Raw genomic sequence first — 24848 nt, forward strand, 5'->3', positions numbered from 1 at the left:
AGAAAAATAAATAAAATAACAAAAATTCCATTTCAATCATTTCAGGGCAATAGAAAAAAATCGATTTTATATTTCATTGACACCAAAAGTTGCGCCTTGAAATATGCAATACGAAAAGCAAAAGAAACCCCAAAGTGGATGTGTGTGTGTGTGTGTGGGGGGAAAGGCAGTAGGATGAGGAAACAACCAAAGCAACAAAGCAGATAAGAGTCATAAAAAAACGCACCCAATCCTTGAGGAGGATGGGCATGGGCATGGGGCATGGACAGGGGCGAAAGGGAGAAAACAACAACAACAACAAGCACTCACAGACGCTTTTTTGGTATTTTCTTAACTCAACAAGGAACTGGAAAATGCTGGGGACATGCTTTTGTCACCGAGTGAGTGTGTGTTGCAGGGGCAAAGTGTGGAGAAGGGAGAAGGAAGAGCTAACGATTATGATGATGACGACAAAAGCAGAAACAGCAACAACAACAACAACAACAACAACAAATGTCACTGACAAAAATGCCAAAATAAATGACACTGCGACAAAGTAAACTTCCTTCGGCCGGCAGCAGCATCAGCAACAGCAGCAAACCAACCCCCTACACCGTCCCGCCCCTCTTCCCAACCATACCGCCCTTTTTTTCGAAATGAGCAAAAATACGAAATACGCGACAGCAAAAAAAAAGGAAATTACGTGTTGGTTCGAGGGTTGCTTCGCATCCTTCTCTGTTTACATCTCGTTTCGTCTGGATGTCCTGGATTGCATTGTCTTTGCTGCTCTTGAGCTCTTTGTGTCTCTCTCTCTCTCTCTCTCTCTCTCTCTCTCTCGGTCTCTCGGTCTCTGTGTGTGTAAGAGTTTTTCTTCTTTTTGCGGATTTCAAGTAATGCAGACTTTACAGATTACAACAAGAACAATAACCTCACATAGCCTAATGAATGAGCAGTATAGACAAAACAACAAAACTAACAAATAGCAACAGCAACAGCAGCAACAAAATGAACAAAGGACAGTAACCCGAAGCAGAATAACACAAGGCAAACAAATGTTCCTTGTCACAAATGCATTTGGCTGGCAGTTCTCCTGGCTGCATTATTAAGAAGATTCAAGAAAGGAACCGAAAACAAACCAAAAGAAAGCAAATTAGCACAAAATTTTTTCTATATAATTCACTGAAATTCAATCGCCAATCAAAAAACAACACCTCAAATAGAATTACCAAGCCTCAGGCAGTTTGAAATAAGTTTCAGTTTCGAAATGCGAAAAACGAAAAATGGAATTTGACATCATTTGTCTTCGGTTCGGCAGTTTTGTTCAGTTTTTAGCTAGATTCTTTCTTAACCTTAGCTTAGATTAACTTTCTTGTGAGAGTTAAAGTTACTAAACAATACTGAATTTGTACGAGGACTAAATTCCTTGACTTGGAATTGGACATTCAGTTATAAATTTATGTAACTTCACAAGGTCATACCCTTTCCTTAGTCAGTGGGTGTATCCTTGGAAGATAAATGACAGAATTTACACCCTGTTTTACGCTTCTCGCTTAAGTTCATTATAAACTTTGAATAATAAAAACAAAGGAGACAAGTAATTGTCTCTTATCAATCACATTATTCCCCACAGAGAAGACCTAACGATACTTTTGTTTAAGATACTTTCCATCTCTCTCTCTCTCACTTTTTCTCTCTGGCGTGCAATCAAAAGTAAAGTTAGCCAAATGTTTCTGCATTTTTGGTTGGCCAAGTAATTGCTGGCCCATTGCAAGTCTCCAAATTGATGTTGTGAAGCTGACAACAGGAATTGCATATTTTGCCATTATGAACTGGTTAATGTTCGCTTCTATCCTGCCCCCCTTCCCCCCGCCCATGTTGCTTAACATTTGCCACTCAAAAATTACGTCAATTAAACTTAACTGGGCTAATTTTAATGTTTGCTTTTGCTCCTTCATTCTGCGAAATATTAAAGGACACAGCGTTTTTTGGGTGCGAAGGGCTTGTGGCGAGTGGGAGGTGGATGTGGGCGGCGAGGACATGGCCATAACGGGCAAGGCGAGTTTAAATAAGAAAACAAAATGGCGTCAAGCTGACAGCTACAGCCGAAAGAGCCAAAGGAGCCAAAAGCAGCAGCAGCTATGCGAAACGAGAAGCGAAATCAAGGCGAAAACAAAACACGCAGCTGGAAAAGTTTCTGTTTAGTTTTGCTTTTCACTCTTTTTTTTTGTTTTGTTTTGTTTTGTTGTTGTTGTTGTGTTTGTTGGCCCGCATTTTCGCCATTTTTCCTGCTGCACATTGCACAAAATGAAGCTCGTTTACTTTTATCAAAATGAAGTTTGCCTTCCCTTGTCCATTGGCCCTTGCCACCTTGCTATTGTTGTTGTTGCGCATAATGAGCCTGGACTGGACTGGACTGAACTGAACTGGACAGGACACTTTCGTGGAGAATTTGGGGCGAGGCATGGTAAATTGTTGAGAAACTTTTTGTCGACCTTTTGTCTGTGTGTCTGTGTGTGTAAAGGTGGCGAAAAAGAAAAACACAAAACGCGCTGAAACTTCATCTGCTTTGGCTGCTTTTTCTTGTTCTTGTTCTTGCTCCTTGCTCTTGCTCTTGCTCTTGCTCTTGCGAGAGGTGTAAAAGTTGACAGCAAAGTTCATATAAAAAGCGAACAATTTTAATTTGAATTCATTTTATTTGCCTACTTTGGCTGCGTCCGAATAGGTCGGGGTCAGATGCAGCACGATTTAATCATCAAAATGGCGGAAAGAGCTTGCCAAATGGAAAAATTGAAAAATTAGCTAAGCGAACTGAGGTGGCTGTTGACCAACTCAACTGGCTATTGGTGATGGATGGAAAGCAGTGCAGTGGGGAGGGCAGAGAGGGTCCTTTCACAGGCTTCAGTAAAAAATAAATCGTTTGCCTTCAGGGACAAAGTTTTCATCTTTTGCTCATTGTCTGTCTCTCGCTCTCCTCTTGCACCAACAAAATTCATTTAGTTCCCTAACATTTTATAATGGCTTTGACTCAAACGAAGGAAGTGAAGAAAAAAAAGAATGATGAAATATATGTATGTACGTCGGTATTTATGTCTCTATATTACGCAGAAGCATATCAAGAATTTAATTAAAGTTCATTCGGTTTTTTTTTGTTGTTGTTGTTGTTGGGTCTGCTACTCCATGCCATTCCTGCTCAGAGTTATTTCCGCCTCAAGTAATTGCACTCCATCATCATCATCATTTTACCTATGCCTGTGTGTGTGTGTGTGTGTGTGTGTATCTTTGAGCTGTAAGACTTCTTACCCATCTCCTTAAGCTTCTTGTTGCCCCTTTTTTTCTGGCAACGACCCATTAACACATATGCGGCAACATCCTTTGACATTTCACAATGCTGAGATAACGATAAAAGCAAAACATGTATCAGACATTAAGAGGCTTGAAATTTTCAAATCGAAATCACGTGAGAGATAGAGAGAGAGAGAGAGAGAGAAGAGATAACTGTTTTTTGAGGATCCACAAGTAGGAAGATTGTCATAGCAAGTCATTCAAGGAGAATGTGTGTCTCGGGGTTTTGTTTTACGTTTTGGCAAGTACAAAAAAAGTTTAGATGAGACTTTGGCTCTGCACTTTTCTTCTTTCATTTTGCTTCTCGGTTCTTTTTTTTTTTTTGTAAACTTAATTAAGAGATGCCTGTGTCTTGGGTTCAAGACCTCTTTCAGACCTCTCACCCCTGTGAACATTTTACTTACTAACTTATTTCGATAAGCAAAAACCAAAAGAAAAAAAAAAAGATGATGAACTCTTGCCTTAATCTTTTTGCTTACTCACACAAACACACGCATGCAGAGAGAGAGAGAGAGAGAGAGAGAGAGCTAGTGTGAAAAGGAGAACCTTTTTGCTCTGGTTCTCATCAACATTTTCTATGCTTCTTTCTGTCTCTGGTTAAAGAAGGGAAAAAAAGTTTAAATTGCATGTCTGTCAATGTATTTGCCTAAATATGTGTATGCGTGCGTGTGTTTGTGTGTGTGTGTGTTGCCAACACCTTGTCGCTGTCAACATTTTTGCCAAATTGCGCATACGCTCCATATGCCAGAGTGGGTGCAAGAGAGAATGGGAAAAGGTTAGTCGAAAGGGGTAGTGGTTAGAGGGGCAGAATGAAGGTGGGCGGGCGAGTAAGGATTGCTGCTGCTGCTGCTGTTTCTGTTTGTAATTTATGCACGTAAGTAACGCCTTAACCCTCCCCCCGCTGCCCTGCTCAACATCTCTCTCTCTCTCTCTCTCTCTGCTTGCACTTTAGTTCTTTGCTGCAATTTGAAAAGGGCACAATTTCAATGCTATCCCCATGTGTGTGTGCGTATGTGTGTCTGTGTCTGTGTAATTCATTGACTTCACTTCACAGAGATAATGAGAAAAACGTAACAAGAAAGTAAAGCAAGGCAAAAAGAAAAATCCGAATACCACTTGTCTAATAGGAAGGAACATTGCCAGAGTGAGAGGAAGAAAAAAAGAATGAGAGAGAGAGGAGGGAGAGAGAAGTCTGCACCTGCTGCTGGTGCTGCTAAACCAAGAGCTGATTTAATGAACTAGGTAGATTACCCTTCAACTCGCTGTTTCTCTGTCTCATTCACTGCCTCTCTCTCTCTCTCTCTCTCTCTCTCTCTCTCTGTTTCTCTGTGTATTCGGGCATTCAATCATTGGCAGTTATCTGGTGTGTGAGCTTCTCACTAAGCTGCTTGAGCGCCTTGATAAGTGTGCAAGTGTTTCAGTTCTCTTCCACTTTTGCCTCACCCCCCATGCCTAACACACTTTTAGCACTCTTTTGCCTGCCTGCATAGTAGGTGGAAATGACTATTGCTTTCTCTCTCTCTCTCTCTCTCTCTCTCGTTCATTAATGGTCTGTGCATTCGATTGAAAATCGCCGTGGCTGCTGAGCTCAAAAACCGCAGAAAGCAATTCAAGTCTTGAACACACGATGACCGCAATTAGTGCATAAATGGCATCATTATTGCCACAAATTCGCAGAGAATTTTCAATTCTTTGGCATTGAGCGTTTAAGGATGGAAAGGAAATTCAAAAAAAGGTCCTGGTTATCAGTAAATACATACATTTGTGAGCCGGCTTACTCGTTTTGCTAAAACTTCTGGAAAATTAGATTGTGAAAGGCATCAATTATGCAGAGAGAAATTGTTAACTTTCGTTGCTCCTTAAATGGCAGGATAAGAGCAAAAATGTACGCAGTAGCAACAACAACAACAACAACAGTCCAAGGACTTTCCTTGAAGATGCTTCGGGTTAAGCAAAGGATATGCTTCGATGATTAAGTATCTTATTTTGTGTGCGTGTGTTTTTCTTTTTTTTTTTTTGGGCTAGGTGAAATGCAAACATAATATTGTATCTCACTCTGTGTGTGTGTGTGTGTGTGTGTCTGTGTGTGTAAAAATAAATTGAAAAAGCTTTTCATTTGGCTTACGGCTGGCGATTAAAATGAAAGCCAGTGAACGGATTGAGAACGCAGCAGAAGACACACAACACAACGGAATGGAGATGGGAAACAGGAGAAACAGAAGTTGGAAAAGCGCAGAGAAGAGAAGACTCGAGAAGAGGAATTAGTCGCTGTCAGTTGAAGGAAAAAGTTTTTCTTGTTTCGGTCTTGGTTTTGGCAAAGCCATTAGCTCCAACTGTTGTCGAAGTTGCCAACTTGAAACACGCACGAGCTTATTTCTTTCTCTCTCATTCGCTCTCACTCTCACTCTCAATGTCTCTCTGCCTCCCTTGGCCCACCTTTAGATCGTTCTTCGTTTTCCCCCATAGGCAAAAGTTATGCCAAAAAGTATGCAATATATGCAAATATACCAACACACACCCAGGCAGCCAGATAACACATACATACATATGTTTCCATATATGTATTTGGAAACAGGCGTGGCCATTTTCATTTACCTTCTTCTTGTTTTTACTTACTTACAGTCGCTTGCCATCTCTAAGCAAATTAATTAGTTTTCACAGTTAATTGAATTGCAATGGCACACAGCCTCTGAAAAGTATGCTGCACTTTTGGCCAGGCTTAAACCGACCAAGGACCAACTAACCAACCGTACACAACTGTACCGAACAAAAAATCTGTACTTTTTTTTTTTTTTTTTTTGTGTTTTGTCTGTAATAAAATCAAAACCATATTTATTATCGAAAAACTTTTCGTATTTACTCGTTTTCAATGGTCTAAGCCTCTGCAATTTGTGGTCGGATTAAAATTTTGTTAGCCGCCAGTATTTGCATTTTAATTCGGCCATATGCATATACATAGATAGATATATGTATGTATGTATATAGAAAAACGGACAGATAAACAGAAAGCCAGATAGCTTTGGTGGTCCCTGGTCCTGGTTGCTATCTCTCTATCCTGTCGTCTCTTTCCCCTGTTTTTCTTAGCCATAATTTTGTTGATTGCCTGTGCTGATTCAGCGTTTAATTTCATAGGATTTTTTTTCGGCTTTGGTTTTTTGGCATATCGATCGAATACATATATACATATGTATATGTATATAAGTAAGTATGTGTGAATCCGCTAGACAAGTAAAGTCAAGTCTTTTGAGCCATTAAATGCAGCCACTCTGTGCTCAATTAGCTGAAATTGAAAAGAGCCTGCACCAAATCGACGAATAATGAACCCCACACACACACACACACACAGCAAAGAGCGACTATGTTGAATGACCCAAATTATCTAACCAAAAACGCTGAACAACCAACTGAATGAGAAAAGGCAAAGCAGTACAAGGCAAGGAATCAAACATTAGCCAAAGAAAAAAATTGAACTGAATTGGGAGAGCAACTGCAGCAAAAGTTGAGTAATTTCATTTGGCCAAAGTTGGTATAATTGAAGAGTGGCTGCAGTTGCCATTTCTCGAAATGGAATTGAATGAATGAATGAATGAATGAATGTCTGGTTGGATGGTTGGTTGGATGGATAGATGGAGAATGCAAAATCAATTAGATATGGCAAGTGATAAAAATTGCAAGTGAAATGAAACTTGCGAAAGAAAAAAGTACGCACACCCACACACAGACACACACACACACACACACACACACACACTACGGGACAGTTCGTAATCGTAATCGTAATCGGAAGTTGGACTTATGAGGGACATTTAAATTGAGTTTTCTCCACACTCCATCACTGCCAAGACCCCCCGACCCAATCCCCCCTCCCAAACACTCTCTTCTTCTCTCAAGCTTGCAAATGTAATTAAAATTGCTTTTAGCAACATCAATTAGAAAAGTACAGAGACTATGGCAAAGAAAAAAAAGAAAAAAAACAAGCAACAGCAAAAAGAAAGACACAAAAAACAAAAAAAAAAAAAACCAAACAGCTAAAAGAAAAAAAAAACCAGAAATTTGTGTTGCATATTTGCAGGACTCTTTGCAGAAAATTCATTTCAATTTGCACATGTGTGTGTGTGCGTGTGTGTGTGATGCGGTGTGGTGTGGTGTGTGTGCGCAGCAATTTACGTGCAACCTGAAAAGCAGCAGCATTTTGCTGGTTTTATACTTTTGCCATACAAAACTTTTGCCTTCAGTTGTTTGTTCGTGTGTGTTTTTCGAGTTTCAAGTTGCTGTCAGTTTTTTGATTTCTTTTCCTGTTAAGCTACGCATCACAAATTCTTCTAGGTTGAAGCCAGCAGGCAGCTCCGCACATCATCATCATCATCATCATCAACATTCCCAAAAAAAAAGAAAAACCCAATCCCCAACCCAACCCCAACCTCAATCCCAAAACCATCTTTCAGTTGGGCTTAGACTTTTGCTGACTCATCAGTGAGAAGGAAAAAAAAAAACAAGATATATAAAGGAGACTGAACCATGAAATACCCTTTATGATGAGTTGACAATTCAAATAAATCAATAAAATGTTTCAAATGGCAATATACCCATGAAAAAGTCAACCATTGCACGGTATATGCATGTACATACATATGTGAAAGAAATCAGCAACAACAAAAAAACTACTACAATGCTTTGACACTCGAAATTGAGCCACAAACAGAAGAGAACACACACACACACACACACGCGCGCAAAAGAGAAAAATAGGAATGAAAAAACGAAAATGGGAAAAAGGAATTAAATGACAAAAAGCGAAAATGCACAAAAGGCAGAAACGTAGAAAACTCATAAATAATAGCCACAGTTTCTCACTCGTTTCTCCTCAGTAACCCGCTTACCCTCTTTCTTTCACTTGTGTGTTTGTGTGTGTGTGCACCCAATTCTAACTTACTGGCACCCAACTTTTGCTATCCTCATCCCCATCTCTCCTTTCGCAGTTTGTGGCTATTTTTCACAATTTGTTTGGTGGTGTTCTTATTTTTTGTTCTCTTCTCCGCTTTCTCCTCACGAGTCCTCGTCGCCCGTACTTAACATGCAGAAGCATCATCAACATCATTTTTCTACACTTTTCCCCCCAATTTTTCCAGCATACATATGTATGTGGCTGGCTGATTTATAACCATTTCAATATAGACGCTTATTTTCAATTAACTTAAAAAATCGAAAGTCCAAAAGCTGACAAAACTTTCTTTAAACAAAATCCATGCTAGAAAATGAACTTTAAGTTGCTTCCTTAGTGGGTTATCCTTGAGCCCTTGAGTTAGTTCACTAAAAGGAAAACCTCCTTTTTCATATAACATCGCCCATGCAAAGGAATAATTCGTTCTTTCTTATGGGATATAGGCATATATAATCGACCAGTTGAAACTGATTCTATATCGATACGATATCTTCGACCAGTTACTAGAACCTGAGCACACAGGGATAAATTGCAGTAGTGGTAGTGAGACAACTATTGGTAAGGTGTAGAGAAAGACAATCTTTATGAAATTGAACAATTTTTTTGCCAAAATGATTTGCTTGTTAGCATTTGCTTTCTTATTCATTTTGTTTTTCATTCGAATTTCTGTCATTTGAAAACCATTAACAAGGATTTCGTTTTCCCTCACACTCTCTCTCTCTCACACTCTATCGATGGTTTTCTTTTTGTAGAAAGTTTTTTGCCTGAGCATACAATAAATTTTTCTCACTTCTTTGCATTTCACACGCTGGCATTAAAATTATATTTGTCTTCTTCGTGCCGACATTAAACCAAAAGCAAAACCAAAAACGAACACAGAAGAACTGACAAAAAAGAAAGCGAGAACCAAAAAAATACAACTTTTTACGTGTGTTATTATAACGCAATTTTCTTTGCGTTTTGCGTTCATTTTTGTTGTTGGTTTTGTTTTTTTTTCCTTCTCTCTCTGTCACATTTCTTTTGCACTTTGCTTTGAACATTTTCAACTTTTGCGCTCTCAAGTGACGCTGGGGCGAAATTAAAATATCATAAATTTGAGTTAATTACGGTCGAGTAAACATTAACATAATTGTGTCTGTCTGTCAGTCTGATGTCCTCATCGTCCTCATCGTCGTCGTCGTCGTTGTTGTCCTTGTCCTCCGTGTCGTGGTCGTGGTCGTCTTTGGTGGCGTTGTTGTCGCCATTTTTAAGTAGCATCTACTGATTGGCCAGTGTTTCCTTGCTCTGCGGCTCTTTCTGCTTTCCGCTTAGTTGCCTAAGTCTTAAGATGAGTTTTTAAAGTCGCATAAATAAATCGAAATGGGAGATATTTACATTTTTTTTTATCAAATTGAATGCTGGTCGATCTTTTATTTAATTTTGTAAGCCTAATTAGGTAGATGTCTTTAAAAGTTTTTTTTTTCAACCAAAAAAAGCAAAATACAAAAAATTTCTTGTGAGCGCCTAGTGGGTATGCAACACTTTTTGTCCACCCTGTGTGCTTTGTGTGCGCCTCTTGTTCGTTACGCCTCTTAATGGTGGCCACACACACATACACACACACACACACACATGCACCTGAGTGCATTTGATTACAATTTTTGCCTTTTTGTGTCCGCTGGCTAAGCAAACACAGTGAACGGGCTGAGAGCGGCGGTAACACGAAACACAACAAAAAACTGTGATTGCCAGTAACAACAACAGCAGCAGCGACAGCGACAGCAATACCTGACAGTTGAGGTGGTAAGACCAGGGGTGATTGGGGCCGTGACTGTGGCAACACGCCCCACTCCCAGGCACATCCATGACAAGTTGCTGCCTTTGGCTGTTGCAGCGGCAGCAGCAGCAGAAGCTTCATGCATCTGTGCCAGCTTTGTCTACTTCAGGCTCCTTTGTTGTTGCTGTTGCTCCTGCTGATTCTGCTGATTCTCTCTGGCTCTGGCTCTGGCTCTGGCTGACGTTTTTTCTGTTGCCTATGCAATTTCCTTTTTCCCGTTTGCATGTGTCTGGCTTTGTGTTTGCTTAATTTTGATTTTGATTCAACTCAATTGTGTCAAAGCTGGTTCTATTTTATAAAAAAGAAAGAAAAAAATATCGAAAACACAAGAGAAGAGTTTCATTTGCAAAATGAAAAATAAAACGAAATAAATAAACAACAAATTCAATTTAACCATCTATTGCATTTGCCCCAGAGAGAGAGAGAGAGAGTGAGAGAGAGAGAGAGAGGGGAAAGAACATTGATGCAACCGTATGGCATACAATTTTCTGAAATGCCATTTGTTGGCTCTACCTCAATAATCCTCTAGCCTTTGGCTTAAATAAAAACTGTACCCACACACTTATCTTTCCCTCTCTCTCTCTTTCTCTGTGTGTGTGTGTGTACCTTTTATTGGCTGAGATTAAATTGATACTCACTCTAGTCCCCTGCATTGAGTATTGTAAAATTTAAGTAAATATTAGCAGAGTTTAACATTTTCTTTACTTTTTATAAAATCGATTGATGTTTTCAATTAATGTAAGAGAGAATATATTCAAGTGACTTTATGTTGCTGATGCTGATTCAAGTATCAAGAGTTTTACTCTCAACATCTGTTGCATACATTTGGGAAGTTTTTTACATAAATATATAAATTTGAACTTTATTGCTTATAGGGTATGAATAGGAACTACATGTTTGCTGCATAATGTCGCATGATGTATACACACACACACACACACACACACACACACAAATACAACTACAAAGTGTTGTGCTGTTTGTTTTGCTTATTGCGTTGCCTGGGTAGCGACATTATTATGGTTGTTCCAGCAATTTTTTTTTTTTTGTTGTTTTCTGTTGCTGGTGTCGCTGCTGTTGGCATATGCCAAGTGGTGTCAGTGTAAATAACAACAGCAAAAAAAAAAAAAAAAAAAAAGGAAAGGAAAACCCCAACAACGACAACAACAAGAACAAGTACTGTAACCCCAACTGTGGACTGATTGCAATAATGACATGACCAAGCCAGAAAGGCTCCCTCCCACTTGCTCTCTCTCTGCCTCTCTCTCTTCATCGACCCTGTTTACACTGTTCCTGCCAAAAACAAGTCAGGAAAAATCAACACACACACACACACATACACAGTGAGTCACACTCACTTTGGGTTTGTAAATTATTAGATTGCCTGGAAAAATGCCTGCACGTCATAAGCAAGTGAGAAAACGTTACGAAAAAAAGGGTGAAAGAAATGCTTCCGCCTTTAGCTAACTTAATTACTTTTGAAATAGTTGGGCCGACACACACACACACACACATGAATGATGGCTGTTTGAATGAATGACATGCCCCAAGGCACTGAGACTTTAGTTTTTCCTCCTCTTTGGGGGTTGTTTTGATTGTGAAAGTATGAAAATGATTGCCCACTCACGAGTTACAAGTGCAAGACGGAATGCAAAATGATGCACTAATTTGATTGCCTAATAAAGAGATGTCATTTATGGATCGATCGATCAATCAATTTGGTCTATGAATAGGAAATGTGTAGGCATATTAAAGAAAACTTTACATTTATCATCATTAAAGACTTGTATAATGAACGATCCGCTTAAAGAGAAGTTCTTTGCTAACTCTCCTTTCCAAAAATGAGTTGTTGTTGTTGCGGCTGCTATTAATTGTTCTTTGAAGGGGGAGGTGTATTCCTTCAATGGCACATGTGTTGCCATATCATTTTTTATCGCTCTGTCACACGCCCACTCAGCAGAGAGAGCGACAGAGAGAGTGGGCGGCTGGCTAATGCTTAGGTTTTGCTTTGCTTTGGTTTGTTCTGCTCGTACAATGTGGCGTATGATTAATGTCTCTGTCTGTTGTCATCTTCTGCAGTTGCCGTTGGCTTTTGTTGATGTCAGGATAGCTCCCGCTCCCGCTCCCGCTCCCGCTCCTTCTTCTCCTCCTCCTCCTCCTACTTCATGTTCAACATGATTTGGAATTGATCTTTGGCTTGATGATAAGAATACAAATACGTTAGAAGAAAAAAATCACCCGCACACATTGTGTATAAATAGGCAGGAAAGAGGCGGAGCTCTTAAAGATGCCCAGAATAAATATTTATGTATTTTTTTTATGGAATTAAATAAACATTGAAAAGGCAGTTTAAATTGGAAATTTCTACCGTGGCTTGCTATATATTTTTTTGCTCTGCAGATTCTATAAATAGGTATTTAATATCATATAAAATTCTATTTCGTTGCACTATTTTTTCTCTTTTTCTCATTGCAAATCGCATCTAATCGGATTTGTTTTCTTTCCCTCCCCCCCCCACACACACACACACACACACACACACACACACACACACACACACAGAGACCAACCACGAGTTCTCTTTCTATTTCTCTATTATTGATGTACGGTTTTTTCTTCAATTTCCGTTTCTTTTTATAGGCCGCTTCACCGCGCTGGGAGCCGCAAATCGCCGTTCTCTGCGAAGCCGGTCAAATCTATCAGCCGCAATATCTATCCGAAGAGGGACGCTGGGTAACGGACTTAAGCAAGAAGACAACGGGCGCCACATGTTTGCGTGATAAAATGGATTTGCTTGATTACTGCAAGAAGGTAAGTGTGTATGGGCCACCTTTCTATGGGTTAGGGTGCACCCTGCACTCCCGGAAGAGTGTTCCGGTGAGCTTCAACCCACAGATGTGCCATCCATAATGCTAGCCGCTGATTGAATTGAAGCTGAAGCTGAAGCCGAGCATGAAAATTGCTATTTGCATTCACTTTACATTTACTTTGCACACTGAGACCAGAGACCTGAGATTGCGCATGTAAGAGCAGTCAGTGGCTGCTGATGTTGATGATGATGATGATGATGATGGCTGGTTGGCTGGTTGGTTGGTTGGTTGTGATGCAAAATGTAATTTTATGGCCAGGCTGCAGTGCAACATGCAAAAACCAATAAATCAAAAAGAGGCCACACACAACAGAAACACTGGGAACCCTGACTGGGGATGGGGTAAAAGCACAGCCAGTGCGTCAGGAAGGGCGGCAGGGGGAGGGGGGGAGGACAACAATTTAATTTACGCTGCGTTGAAAGCGTTTACATTGTGAGACAACATTAAACGACACTTAATTAATTTTCCATTAATTCTTTTTTTTTTCTCGCCATTTTTTGTTTCTCTTTTATTTTTTTTTTTTTTTTTTTTTTTGCATTTGCCTCCATTTGCCAGGCAGTCATCAGCCGCACATGACTGGGGCCTGTCGTCATAAATTGACATTCCACACTGCCTTTCGTTTCCTTTTTAATTAAATTTCTTTTGCCAACTCGCTTGGCTAATGTGCGGCACACACACACACACACACACTCAGATACACACACATACATAGAGCAAACCGCGTTTTTAGTCATAGTTCATAACTGACGAGAAAGTACTTTTGGCAACCAACTTCAGCCGTAGCTCCAGATTCATCTAGAGCCTTTGCCCTGCCAATTGACTCACTGTCTGTCTGTTTGTCTGCCTGACGGTTCATACGTCTGTCTAGTTATCTTTATGTCTGCGTTCGTGTTGAGTGACATCTGACAAGCAAATGAAATCAGTCGACAACAACAAGGACATTACATTCCATTTCCAAGTTTCGATTTCACATTTTTTCATTCTTTTCTTTCTCTTTATTTGATTATTTTTGAATGTGCTTTTTATTTCATTCTTATTATTACTTAATACCTGGCATAAATAAGTGAATAGCAGCTAATTCATTGCACATTTTATGAAATTTCATGGAAATTAACTAAAGCAGAAAACATTTTTAATGGAAATAGAAACCTCATAAAAGGACCTATAGAATAGAAATTTCAACTCGTTTGTGACTGAAGCATAGTATGGAACTCCTAAACGAGTTATTCGGTCTGACTAGAGACTTAACTCGTTTGAATCAAACAATTGAATTGTGTCTTGTTAACAAACTTCTTTGATGCAGTAAGATTGAAAATAAGTTTGTTGAAATGGTTAGCAGTATCCTAATCCTCTTTAGAGTATACATTCGAATTAATAACAAATACTTCTTCATTTCATTCGAGTACTCTGCGGAATTGTGAAAAGAAGGTCCACAAATTGATTGACGGATAGCTCTTAACTTTAACGGTTTTTTTCTTTGTTGCATTTCACCTGTTCCTCTCAACAACTCTCTCTCTTTGGAACCTATATAATACATATATAATAGACACATAGATTAAACACTAAACTGAACTACTAACCACAGCTAACAAGGCACTAATAAAACGAAATTTTCAACGCACAAGCTAAAAAGAAAAGGATTGAACTTTTCAGTTAAGAACAGGAACATTCTGAGTTGATTACCGTGTAAGAAAGTCTGTCATCTTAACAAAAGGACTCGAAAAAGCCTTGAAGCAGTTGGGTTAAGATGAGGAGTAAGATTTCCTTTTAGGTCTGTTCATCACAAGTCTAACATGTAATAATAAAGAATAATTAAGATTTACACTTCGAACCCTAATTGGGTTAAGGAAAGGTAACTAATTTAATGCAGAGTCGATTCTAATGTCATATTAAGGTGACTATCTGCAGTAATCCTTCAATGAAAAAGGACAGATTAAAGAAAAAGTTAATACAATTTATAGAAAGCAAAAGTGATTTTTGCCTATCTTGAGTTGGCATCTCTTGGGCTTTAGTGGATTCTGACCTTCCATGATGTCATTTCACTTGCATATGCCACACACACACACACACAAATGTCATTCACATTCATGGAGAACAGCCTTCAATTTGTATAAATGCCCAATTCAATATAAAAGACAACTTCATCATCGTCTTCATCATTATCGTCCTTGTCATTATCGTCTAGGCATAGATAGTAATGAGACCAGCGAGCTGTCAAAACTGTCGCATTTGATTTTGATATGTAAATTTTACCTAGGACACGTTGTAGCAACCCATTTGCTCTTGTGTTGTTGTTGTTGTTGCATTTTGCCACAACATAAATCAAATTACACACATTTCGTTGTGTATGTATGGGTGCGTGTGTATGTAAATAACAAATTTTTTATTGTATTGGTATTATTTATTTTTCGCATTTTCTTTTTTTTTTTTTTTTTGTTATTTTGCATTTACATTTTATTTTATGTAATTTCGTTGCAATTTAAATGTTTCAGTTGCTGTTGCTGTTTCTGTTTCTGTTGTTCATGTTGCACATTTTTCTTGTTTGTTTTTGTTGCTTCTTGCTGGCCATAATTAATAATTATGCTAATTAATTTATTATGCTTAATTTATGTGTCAGAAGCAGCCTTCTGATGGACCACAAATTCAATTGTTAAAGCAAACATTTTGCACACGCACACTTTGATGGCCGCACCACAGGGCGTATGCCTAATATTGAGTCAAATGTGATTAGTTTCAATGAATTCACAAATGTCATTCGCTCGGATCTTCCCCTACCCCCCAAATGCTGGTTTACTGGTCTCTTCTGTCAAAGTGTGTGTTCACACACATACACACGCATCTCTCAACTCAATTTTCTCTGACAGCACAAATTGAAATCAGGCCACACACAAAAGTATGCTACAAAATATTTTCACACCTGACGGTGGGCGGTCGCTAAAAAGAAATTAATTAAAAACGACAAAAAAAAAAACCTTTCGGTTGTCCTTTTTAGTCTACTCTTTAATTTTTTCTCCCACTCTTTGTTTCTCCCTCTCTCTCTCTCTCTTTCTCATTCTATGTCCACGTGGCAGTTGCGCTTTTTGCTGCCTGTGTCTTTCTGGTATTTGCTTCTTTTTTTCGTTTTGTTTTTTGGGTTTCCGCCAAGTGCAGCAAAATATATTTATACATTTAAATGTTTTGTTTGATAAACGGTATCAGAGAGGGTATATTAGTTGCTGTGTGGGTTCTGTAGCATAAAAATCGTGTCATATTTTGTCTCTGTGAGAGAAACAATGGCGAAATCGCTGCTTCAATCAGCCCAAAGTCCTTTTTCCATCGAGCGAGGGTATCGAATTCTCGACACTCAAAAATTATTTCAGATATTTTCGTATTTTTTGAATATACATATACACATACACATACATACATACATATATATATATATATGTATTTATATTCATTTCACTGTTTTTGCTTGCTCAGCAATTCAAATGGAAATTAATTAATTTGCCACTAAACGTAGTGAAGGTGAAGCAGAAGCACACGATTTTGTGGTATACGGTAACCCGCTTTTCGCCCCCCCCCTCCCAACGCCTCTCCACCCCGGTTAAAATCTTTTGAAATTGGTATTTGACCAACCCCATCTCCATATCTGGTTTTGTTAGCTTGTTGAGGTTTGAGGTAATGAGTTGAATTACGTGTTGGATGGAGAAGGGAGAATGGGAAATGGTAATGTGAAACCTCGGTATCCAGGTAATACAATACTTTTGATAACTCTGTGTGTGTGTGTGTGTGTGTGTGAGTGTGTGTGTGTTCATGTATACAATTTGAAAGGATTCATGTTAATAAATTTTTTAGTTATTACTACATTTACTTACTTTAAAACGGTTTTATTTTCACAAAACCAAAAAAAAAAAGAGAATTATAAACTGCAAAATATTTAAATGTTGATCCATGCGAAATCACGTTTCAAGTACCAAATTCATTTGAATATTATGAATAATTCGATTAACAAAAAACTGTTTTTTATCCTTCTCTATTAATACAGTTAATCAATCAATCGAATCAATGGGGGGGGGAGAAAATACATGAATAATCCCAATTCAATTGTTACTGGAGAGCAAAACATTGCATTTTGAAATATATAAATCGCATCTAGATTGAATTAATTACATTAACTTTACGCTATTTGGTCATGTCGTGGCATAGTGATCATTGCTGGTTAGAGGGAGAGGGGGATGCGAGAAGAAGGGCAAATGGTGGTTTTGGATTTGTCTGGGGCCGATTACAAACTGTAAGCTCATTTCGCACAAAATCTCATTAACTTGGGGCGAGTGTATAGGGAAGGATGGTTAAGTGACCGCCGCGGCGGCCAAAACGTTAATGAGCAAGTCTTGTAATTGAATATCCGCCCAATGGGTCTGTGTGTATGTGTGTGTCTGTGTGTGTGTTGTTGATTCGCTTATCAATAAGCCATTAGTCATGGACTTTGGTTTCGCATTTTTGATGATTTGTCTAACTGACCAAATTGGCCCAGTCATTGGACAATCAAACTGATTGACCAGCCCCAAAAATGATTAAAGCATGGACAAACTGAAAATCTTCCTCCTGCCATCGTCCCTCTTCTCTTAACAGAGTCCTTCTTATCACCATTAGTGTAAATGCTGTAACTAATCCCTGTACAATTTGCCCATCATTTATGCAACAAAATTAAAACATCCTTCCAAGGTGTCAACTCAACTCTCTTTCAACTCCTTCAAAAACTTTTCACTGTTCTTCTGTTAATTTTTCTAGGCCTGTTTTGAAAAACAAGTTTTGTTCAAAAGTTAAACTTGCCAAATAATTCTAGTCTTATGCTCTTTGTTTAAGATTTAATTTGGTTTGTTTTAGTAATTTTAATTGGCTCGTTTTTCCAATTGCTTTCATCAACTAATTAGTATTAATTATTTTGATTCCTGTTTTCACACAGAATTGAATTCGCTAATTATACGCTGCAAGCGAATTCAATTTCGTTTCGTAAACTCCCTGTAAACAAGCATAATAAACGCATACACCCTGTGTTTGCATACACATATGTATGTGTGTGTGTGTGTGTGTGTGTGTGTGTTTGTGTGTGAGTATGGGGGCCTAGGGGCATTTATATAGACACGATGGTTGAAGAGATTCACAAATACTGAACTTATGAATGCACACAACCAAACACACACACACACACACTCGAGGAGTCAATTGGATTTGCTGTTACTGTTGTTGTTGTTGCCACTGCTATTGCTGCTGTTGTTGATGGTTGTATATAGTGTAAATATATACATACATAATTGTATGGGATGGAAAATACTTAGTTTGCGCATCATTTAAGCGACAGCAATTTTGCCTGTGCCTCTGGTAATTGGCACTTAGCTCAAGTTCGGTATGGACCTGATCCGTTTGCGGTTTTCTGCCGCTGACAGTTAACCAGGCTAACCGAATCACCAACCCTCCCTATACAGCATAGACACTAACGTGTCTATCCCCACTATCAGGATCCACTACCACTCATTGCCAGTGTTGAAAAAAAAGGCCACACATACATACATACATCATATGCAGCACATTGGCCATTGGTGGCATCTATGAGATGTTTATAATTAAATGCCTCATAGTTCAGCGCATTGAAATTCAGTGAGCAGGCAAAAAGTAGTTTAGTGGCAAAATAGTTTACTCCACTGTGGTATACATCCTCGTACGTGTATCCATGCTCGTTGTTGAGCTTAGAGCTAAAAATAGTTGTCGTAGATGGACTGACCACCATCCCCAATGGCAGATAGATGGAGAGAGAGAGAGAGAGAGAGACAGAGGGACAGACAGAGAGACAGAAAGATACACTCATCCATGGACATAGATGTAACAAATGGGACCCGTTTGTGCCACAGCAATGTAGCTAAGCCGCTCGCTTAAATGCCTGGGCAACTAGGAATAGAAGAATCTACTCTCCAGCGGGTGGGGGCATGCCCGTGTACTTAGTGGCCTCTTCTGCTCCTGTGGGCGTATTTTGCACAGCTGCTGAGCTTGTTCATCGGACCAGGCCTTAATTCAATTGTTTGTAATGTTGCCCAAGCATTTATGGGGCTAAATGCTCGCTCACACATAATACCCATTAAAGGTGATATATATGTGTGTGTGTGTGCGCGTGTGTGTGTGCGTTCCGGTCGATCGGATTGACTAGGATTGGATTGGAATTGGCCAGAAACTAGTTAGCTTGACTGATTGCATTGAAGCAGTTATGGAATATTCAATGACGTTCAGATTTCAGTTTATCCCCCTTTCTCTTACACCTTACACATTTCTCTAATAGAAGTTGCTAATTTTAACTATAACCAAAGACTTAGTTACCTCTACTATAGCTCAACGGCTTAAGCAATTTCCAATTTCCTCAGAAAGAAGAGAGCAAAAAAAAAAAACAAAGTTGTACAATCGATTTTTCACTCAACTGATTGAAAAGTGCACAACTCTTATACATTACTTTAGTTTTGTTAGGCGGAAATTAAACCATTTCCGGTTGACTTCAGATATAACCAAGTCCATCTGACGGTGGAAACACAAAACACGCAGTGTTTGCACTATTTGAAAACTATTTGGCGGGGAATTTCATTTACACCCAGATAAAGAGAAAGGCAGAGAGAGGGAGAGAGAGTGCGAGACTCTATATGCAAAAGGCAGAAGGATGCTTTTCCAACCGCCCAGTATAGCATGTGTATGTTTTGGATGCACCTCAACAAACAAGTCAATCCGTTTTCAAATATACTTAACATTCTTTAAAACTTGGCTAAAATACAATTAATTTGTTAGCTGATAGCTTCAACAGGTGAATGTCAATCAGAACAGAAAAAAGATACCAACAGAAGAGAAGCATCAAAGATAAGTTAGTAGTTGAAGATCCTGGCAAAGTAAAGGAAATAATTCATTCAAAATGTCAGTCAATCGACTATTCAGAGCTGATCGAGCATCTAGCTATTGTATTCTCTGCCTGTCAGTTACACCCTTTTAGCCTTTAGTTACAGGATATAAATAAAAGCACCTATATGTAGTCTGTGTGTGGGAGTATGTGTGTGTATGCTTTGGTGTCCCATTTGACAACACAAGCAAACAAACAAACAAACAAACAGAGAGGGCAAAAGAAACAACAAAAAAAGGACTTTGTGTCACAAAAGTTTCAACTAAACAAAACAACGTTAACCGAAAGCCTTCCGCAACAACAAAGTGAAATAATAAAATTTAGCCCTTTTTGGCCTTAGTGTTTTTGTTTTGAGCCCGTCCCTATCTCACTCTCTCTTTGTCTCTCACTTTCTATCTACCTGGCCACTACCCTACTTCTGCTGACTGTGTACTACGGGGCGTATGGGAAATTATTTTTACAATTTCAATGTCAACATGTTGGACGACAGAGCCTAAACAGACACACACACACACATATAGAAGAGAGAGAGACAGAGAAAAAGAGTGAACGAGAGAAATCCAAACACACGCGAAGGCCAAACGGAACAGCAGCGGAAGTAGAAGGGCGGTTAAGGTTACGCCTCTCATTCAATGGAATGAACTAACTTAAAACAAGAGACGAGTGAGCTTAACTAAAAATATACGCATATACGCAATATTTCAAGCTCAAATTCGCTTGATAAGTTCGAGTGGGCGTGGTTGAACCGTAGGCGAGAAACTTAAATTAAAACAAGCTCAAAGCTCAGCGGCCTGTGCAAACAAATGCCACCAAAGCCCAACCGATGGCCACGCATTCAAGAGATTCCTGTCACCGAGCCGACAACAGAAAACGAAAGAACCAACCAAAATGCAAATAGAAAGTTGCCACAAAATGATTTGCCAGAGCACGCACAAGTTTTTAACGTTCAGGAATGGATGGATGTTTGGTTTAGATGGATATGTGTACATACAGACATACATATACATAGAAGGGCTGGGTTAAACCTCACCTGGGCGGCCTCAGCTCAATGCCACATTAAAAAATCATTTTCAATAACGTGCAACGTATATGAATAGCGAGAGCACTCACTGTGTGTGTTCTATATAGAAAGGATGAGTGGTGGTCTTACAAACCATTTAAAATCGATTCTAGATATATATATATATATATATATATATATATTCATGCTATCCATAGATAGAGGGATCTTGGGGCTGGGTATGGAAAGGCGCATCATTGTCTACGTTGCATAGAAAAATTTTCATAATTACATTGAAAACTTTTGCGTCGACAATGGAAAATTTTATGCTCGACTTGTTTAAAGTCGGCGCCCAATAGTATGCAGTGATTTTTTTTCTCCTTTTATTTTGGTCTTTATCTTTCGAGCATTGAGAACAGAAAATAGAAAACGGCGAGGACAATAATGGGCATTAATGATGGCCGCCATTTTGTTGGTGTTATTGTTGTATGTATTGAGACTTGTCTAATTGCATTGGCCAAGGATGAAGACCAACAATAGCGACACATTCCGTCCATCGTACATAACCCATCTGCGTGAGAGTGTGTGTGCGTGTGCGTGTGTGTGTGTGTGTGTGTGTGTTTGATGGAACAAAAGCAAAATGTCAAGTTTAATTGTTTGTCTGTCATTAGCGTACACATCATGCAGCAATGCAACGAGCCATGGGTTTTCTTTTTTTTTTTTTTTTTTTTTTGCTAATTTTATACAATTAAATTTGCTTTTCATTCTCCATGTGTGTGTGTGTGTGTGTGAAACAAAAGAATCAAATGCTGTTACAATAACTTGGACCCTGGACTGGGGCCTGCCTCTGTATTTGTGGCGAACTCTCTCAAGCGAAGCACTTAAACAGCCTCACGCTCGGTTGAATATGTTTTGATTAAGCCAAGTAGAACGAACACATTTTAGCCAGAACACGAGGACCACCAGCCCAACCAAGGGAGTGGGTGGCTGGCTGGTTGGGTGGTTGTAAGTGTGAGTGGGTGACGAGCGAGCAAGCATATGCTCCTCAGGGTATACGAAAGTGAAACTCACTCTTCTCCTCTGCGTGTGTGTGTGTGGCACGTTTATATACTCCAGCGACCAAAACAAATGGCGGATTCGTATTCGTCGTATTCATATTCAGCCAGAACTAAAGCCAAAGTCAGAGAGCCTGGCGACCATCGACCAACGTTAACGCTGGTCTGCTCCGGCTCCGTCTCAGGCTCAGGCTCAGGCCCAGTGCGAATGACGCTCTCGTCCACATCGTTGTCGTCATTCCTGCTGATGATGTGCGTTTTCTTTCCTTTTATTTTTATTTTTAAAGGCAACTGAGAGTGTGAGTGTGTATGGAAGTGTGCAGAGTGGTGTGGGCGAAAGAATTTGATGAAGTATTTTTTCTTTTTATCAAGTCGCTTGCACGCACGCAATGGTGACCCCAACACCCAAACTGAATGGATAGTGACTTAAAAGTGTTATACGATTTGCGAGTGCTCCATTAGCTTTGTGGCATTGAGTGAGGAATGAGAATGTAATACAGAATTGGTTCCTCAACACTCCTGTTATCCTTCTAAATGTAAAGCGTTAAGAAGAATTGTATTTTACATACATGATTTATAAAGGATACGTTCCTTATAACTGTTATACAGAACTGTTATACAATTCTGCTTCACACTATTGTACAGAATGGCTAAACTATATTAGTAATGTCAATTATTATTCTTCTCACACTGTTATAAAAGACTTGTTACACCTAAGAGACATTCAGAACTGTTATACAGAACTAGTCTACAAACACATTTCACTCTATTAACTTGCATTGTTTTAGTTGTTTTATCTTTTATGTAAATATTCTCACACCTAAATTCAATTCTGATCTCCCCACTGTGCCATTATGTGTTTATGTACTGTGGATACGTACGTATGTATGTATGTATGTGTGTACATATGGTCTACCATGGGGGCCACTGCAAGAGGCCTTGCCAAGACTTGGTTTATTTTCTGTTTGGCTTTGCTGGCGGGAACGGCTGGCTAGTGTGTGTGTGTGTGTGTGTGTGAGTGCGAAGAGGGATGCGGGTAGGGGATTGGCGCCTTTGGGGTTTCGGTTTTCAGTTTGACTTGACATGCATCAGCATCATTATTTTGTGCTTTTAATGTTGTATTTAGCCTGGTTGCCAACAGCTATACAGGACGAATGCTGAGTACTGAAAAACCGAATGAATCTGCAAGGACTAGCGAGGTGTGTGAAGAGTCAGTGGATGGAATGGATGGCTGGATGGATGGATGGATTGCGGTGTCTGGCGAGCGGGCGTTGCCTACGTGCCGTTTGCACTCATTTCATTTTTCTTCTCTGACTCCTCCTGCCGCTTCCGTCTCCTTCTTGTCCTCCACTTGTTCTCCGCACCCGCCTCCGCATCTTTCAGCTTTTGCAACGAAACACTCAAACAACATTTAAAAAGGCCTTATTTTCATGAGCTGTTGGTGCTGCTTCACACATGTGTGTGTGTGTGTGTGTGTGTGTGTGTTTGTGTGTGCCAGTGTGGATGCCACTCGGCACATAATTGTTTGAAACAAATGTAGTGCACACACACACATCTACAGACACATATATGCGCAGCCACTCGGCCACCCGGGCACCCGGCCGCCATCATTGGATCGCATTTTATTAGGCCATTCAGTTAGTCAGTCATTTAGTCAGTCAATCAAACTGGACAGGCAATTAAAGTTTTACTGGGGTTTGGGGGTAAACAGAACCGAATACCAAACAAAAAGGGGATAAACATGAGCACATGAGCACATTATATGCCCACTAGAATGTTATACGGATAAAGATGAATTTCATTTTCACAGTCCAAAAAGCAGGCAATGAACTAAATGTATTTTATTCTTTCCCATCTTTTGTTTAATCCGCACATTAGTCTCTCACACACACACACACACACACACACACACACACAACGAAGTCGAAATGGAAATTGAAATTGATTTTTCCTCCAATTTAGCTCTTTATCCAACCCCCTTCCACAAGTTGTTCTGTTAATTTATATATACGAAAACTTTTGGCAAGTGACAAGCTCAACTTAATTGTTGTAAAACGCAACATGTTTGTCTCAATTAGCCAAGAATTTCCAACAAATTTTACATGTGTATTGTGTGTGTGTGTGTGTGTGCATGCACTCAAGAAACTAACAATTCAAAGTTTATAGATTTCGTAGCATACTTCAAGGGAACCACAAAATCAAATTGTTTAATCTAGTAATGCGCATTACATGATAATGAATATGAATTCGATCTACTTCAATTGCCCCCTCCCCCTCCCCCACCCCACCTTGTAAAATATGCAATGGAAACTATTAAAAGAAAACCTCAACACATTTGGTTACATTTGGTTTACAAAACCACAAAATCAAATTAAATTTTCATTTAGTAACTAGTCTACTACTTTTGTTGGCTTAAGTCGAAACTTTAACTAAATAAACTTTTTGCAAATTACAATAGAGAGGAGTTGGTTCTCTTTCTGTTGTTTTGTGTCTGTCGTTTGCTATTGATAATAATTGCACTTACAGGCATTTACATTGCCTCAAGAGTTTCAGACACAAGTTAATTAATCGTCTTTGGCAAACATCTGTGTCTCTGCAGCCTGCAGCAGTCATTAAAGTGACTTATGTGGAGCATAGTTGGAGATATATATGTATATATTTGACATATGCCGTTTGAGTGTCTATAACTAATTCATCTTCTTGCTCTTGTTGCAGGCTTATCCGAATCGGGATATAACCAACATTGTGGAGTCATCGCATTATCAGAAAATTGGAGGTTGGTGTCGTCAGGGTGCCTTGAATGCGGCTAAATGCAAGGGTTCTCATCGCTGGATTAAACCATTCCGTTGTCTGGGTAAGATTTTCTCTCCCTCTCTCGAAACATCTTACATTTCCTCTCACTCTCCCTAAGTCTATCTATCTCTCAAACGG

General features: G+C 39.3%; 1 protein-coding gene across 1 annotated transcript in view; it reads left to right on the forward strand.

Annotated features, from left to right (window-relative positions):
* Appl (amyloid-beta-like protein) overlaps window positions 1-24848 on the forward strand; it is a 47124-nt gene that overhangs the window by 14467 nt on the left and 7809 nt on the right. Inside the window, 2 exon segments of the mRNA XM_068301958.1 lie at window positions 12720-12890; window positions 24633-24771. Of these exon segments, the coding sequence (XP_068158059.1) occupies window positions 12720-12890; window positions 24633-24771 (310 nt within the window).

The sequence above is a fragment of the Drosophila tropicalis genome, unplaced genomic scaffold (genome assembly GCF_018151085.1).
Source record: "Drosophila tropicalis isolate 14030-0801.00 unplaced genomic scaffold, ASM1815108v1 contig_158, whole genome shotgun sequence".
Lineage (NCBI taxonomy): Eukaryota > Metazoa > Arthropoda > Insecta > Diptera > Drosophilidae > Drosophila > Drosophila tropicalis.